At 37.3% G+C, this 2290-nt stretch overlaps 1 protein-coding gene across 1 annotated transcript; it reads left to right on the forward strand.

Annotated features, from left to right (window-relative positions):
- Positions 1-258: 258 nt before the first annotated feature.
- On the forward strand, positions 259-1795 carry ABRACL (ABRA C-terminal like). Its single transcript, XM_010285739.1, has 2 exons — positions 259-320; positions 1437-1795. The coding sequence occupies exons 1-2, from the start codon at positions 260-262 to the stop codon at positions 1619-1621; spliced, it is 246 nt and encodes an 81-aa protein (XP_010284041.1). The 5' UTR covers position 259; the 3' UTR covers positions 1622-1795.
- The last annotated feature ends 495 nt before the right edge of the window (positions 1796-2290 follow it).

The raw sequence follows: 2290 nt of genomic DNA on the forward strand, positions 1-2290 counted from the left end.
CCTCCCACGTTTTTAATATTTTGAGATCAACTCCTTATATTTGTGTTTAGAATGTACCAAGGTTGTAGTTTCTGTTCACTTCCCCTCAAATGTGGAGGCTATTTATCCGTTCAAGACTGAAATCTCAGATTATCCTGTAGCCATGTGTCTCCAGGTTACTGTGACATTCCTGATGAACTGAGAATAGGCTGGGACAGCATGAAGGATTTGCAGGTTTCCTAATAACTTTGTCAAAATTTATTTTACTTTTTAGACCACAATGAATGTGGAACACGAAATTAGCCTTTTAGTTGAGGAGATTCAGCGGTTGGGAACCAAAAGTAAGTATTGGAAGATCTCTGACCAAACAGATGTAGTCATGTTATATCAACCTATAAATGTCACAAATTTAATTAAGCAGGCTCAGGTAACCTGAAAACTTGTATATACACTTAATGTTGGACTGTGTGGTACTCCCTATGTCCCATCCTTTAAAGTAGTCCTGTTAGGAAGTTAAACGTTTAAGCCTCTGCAAGCAGAGAGGATGTAGGCCTGAAATCCTGCTCCCACTAACATCAACTGCAAAATTACCCTTTTCTTTAGACTTCCAATACTCGCTATAGCCGTCAAGGAAGGGTACACCTTTTCCTTCCACTCCTTCCTTGGTAACTTTTGAACTTCAGAATTCATACACTTCAGTTCTGTTCATCATAGTATTCTTTGGAAGGAATTGATCTGTATGCATAAAACTAAACCAGGAGCTTAGGCGTAGTCCCAACCTTCCTTAAACTTCCTTAGAAGGTAGCCTTTTCTCTGAAGATTGCTTTTCATTGTTAAAACTCCTCTTTCTTTACAAATATTTAATGCAATTTGTGGTTATGTTACGTGCTCATATATTTCAGTTCTGATGCAGTTTGGTTCAGTTCCACTTGTCTTTCAAAGCCTAAATGGATATGTACATATTGCATTTTGTATGACTGCATCTGCCTTTTAGTAATAGCCTAGCTAACCTTAACACATATTTTAAAATTCTTGCTTTGTGTGAGAAATGAATTCACATTGCACCTTTTTCAATGTGAAACGTAAATATTAATAAATGAAAAAATTATTTGAAAAGAAATACTTGAACATTTTAATTATTTAAAACTAATTTCCTCCTTATGATTTGAAGAGGTTCAGTAGCCTGTGCTGGTCAAAGGTTTCAGAAAGTCATCAGGAAAAATAAGCATAGCAGATATGTGATCCTTGATATGAGTCTCTGGAAAAAAAGGAAAGTCATACGAGGCAGGAGTTTTGCCTACTAGGTATCAACAGCATTCATAATATGTTCCCCAAAAAATTGGGAAACACCATGGGGTTTACTTTCAGTGTTCTGAGTGCGTGTCACTGTTTCTCCAGTAATATCCTAACTGAAAAAAAGAATCTGCATGTGTTTTCATGTTATATCTTTGATTTAGATGCTGATGGACAAGTGAGCGTGAAATTTGGTGTGCTCTTTGCTGATGAAAAGTGTGCCAACCTCTTTGAAGCCCTAGTGGGAACTCTTAAGGCTGCAAAACGACGGAAGATCGTCGCTTATCAAGGGGAGCTACTTTTGCAAGGTGTTCATGACAACGTTGATATCATGCTACTGCAGGACTGATGCAGTGTTTCAGCTATGCATTAATCAAATTGTTTGAGACAGTGACTTGCAGCATTCTCTGAATAAGGCTGATCATTCTAAGTGTTTTGATGTATTTTCTATACCTTTATAGTCAAAAGGAAACTGTCCGATTTTGGAAAACATTCCCTTTTGTAATTTTTCCTAAAATGGTACTGTATATGAGTAAGGTAAAAGATGCCAGATCTCTTGCTCTTTCTTGCGTTTCTTTCTCCCCCCACCCCCCCCCCCAAAAAAAATCTCAGGTAATACTCTCAAATGTCTGGTGGTTATTTTCAACATATGAAGAAGGGGACTGGTAATTTAATGTTTACGAATAAAAATGTGCCATGAAAGTATAAAATAAAAGCACATACTTGATGCAGTTGTTATTGCCGTTGTTTCTCTTTTTGTTTGCAATCTGAAATGAAAGCAGACTGAATTGCTGTAAGGAACATAGTTGAGTAACTGTACAGAAAACATGACGGTGAGATAGAGATAATTCTGCAGCATGATTCAGTTGAAGAATGACCATCCTGTGGAGTGACCAGATTGTGCACAAAAAGGCACAAATGATAGATGTACCTCATTCATCTCTGGCAGTGTAATATGCTTTCATTTGTTTTGTCCTTTAAGCTTTTGAAGGAAGTGGGTGAGGAGCTCCTTGAATGC

This window comes from Phaethon lepturus, unplaced genomic scaffold (assembly GCF_000687285.1).
Source record: "Phaethon lepturus isolate BGI_N335 unplaced genomic scaffold, ASM68728v1 scaffold47480, whole genome shotgun sequence".
Lineage (NCBI taxonomy): Eukaryota > Metazoa > Chordata > Aves > Phaethontiformes > Phaethontidae > Phaethon > Phaethon lepturus.

Coding starts and splice junctions, on each gene's coding strand:
- ABRACL (XM_010285739.1), top strand. CDS start 260: ATGAATGTGGAACACGAAATTAGCCTTTTAGTTGAGGAGATTCAGCGG. Junction 321..1,436: donor TCAGCGGTTGGGAACCAAAA/GTAAGTATTGGA, acceptor TCTTTGATTTAG/ATGCTGATGGACAAGTGAGC.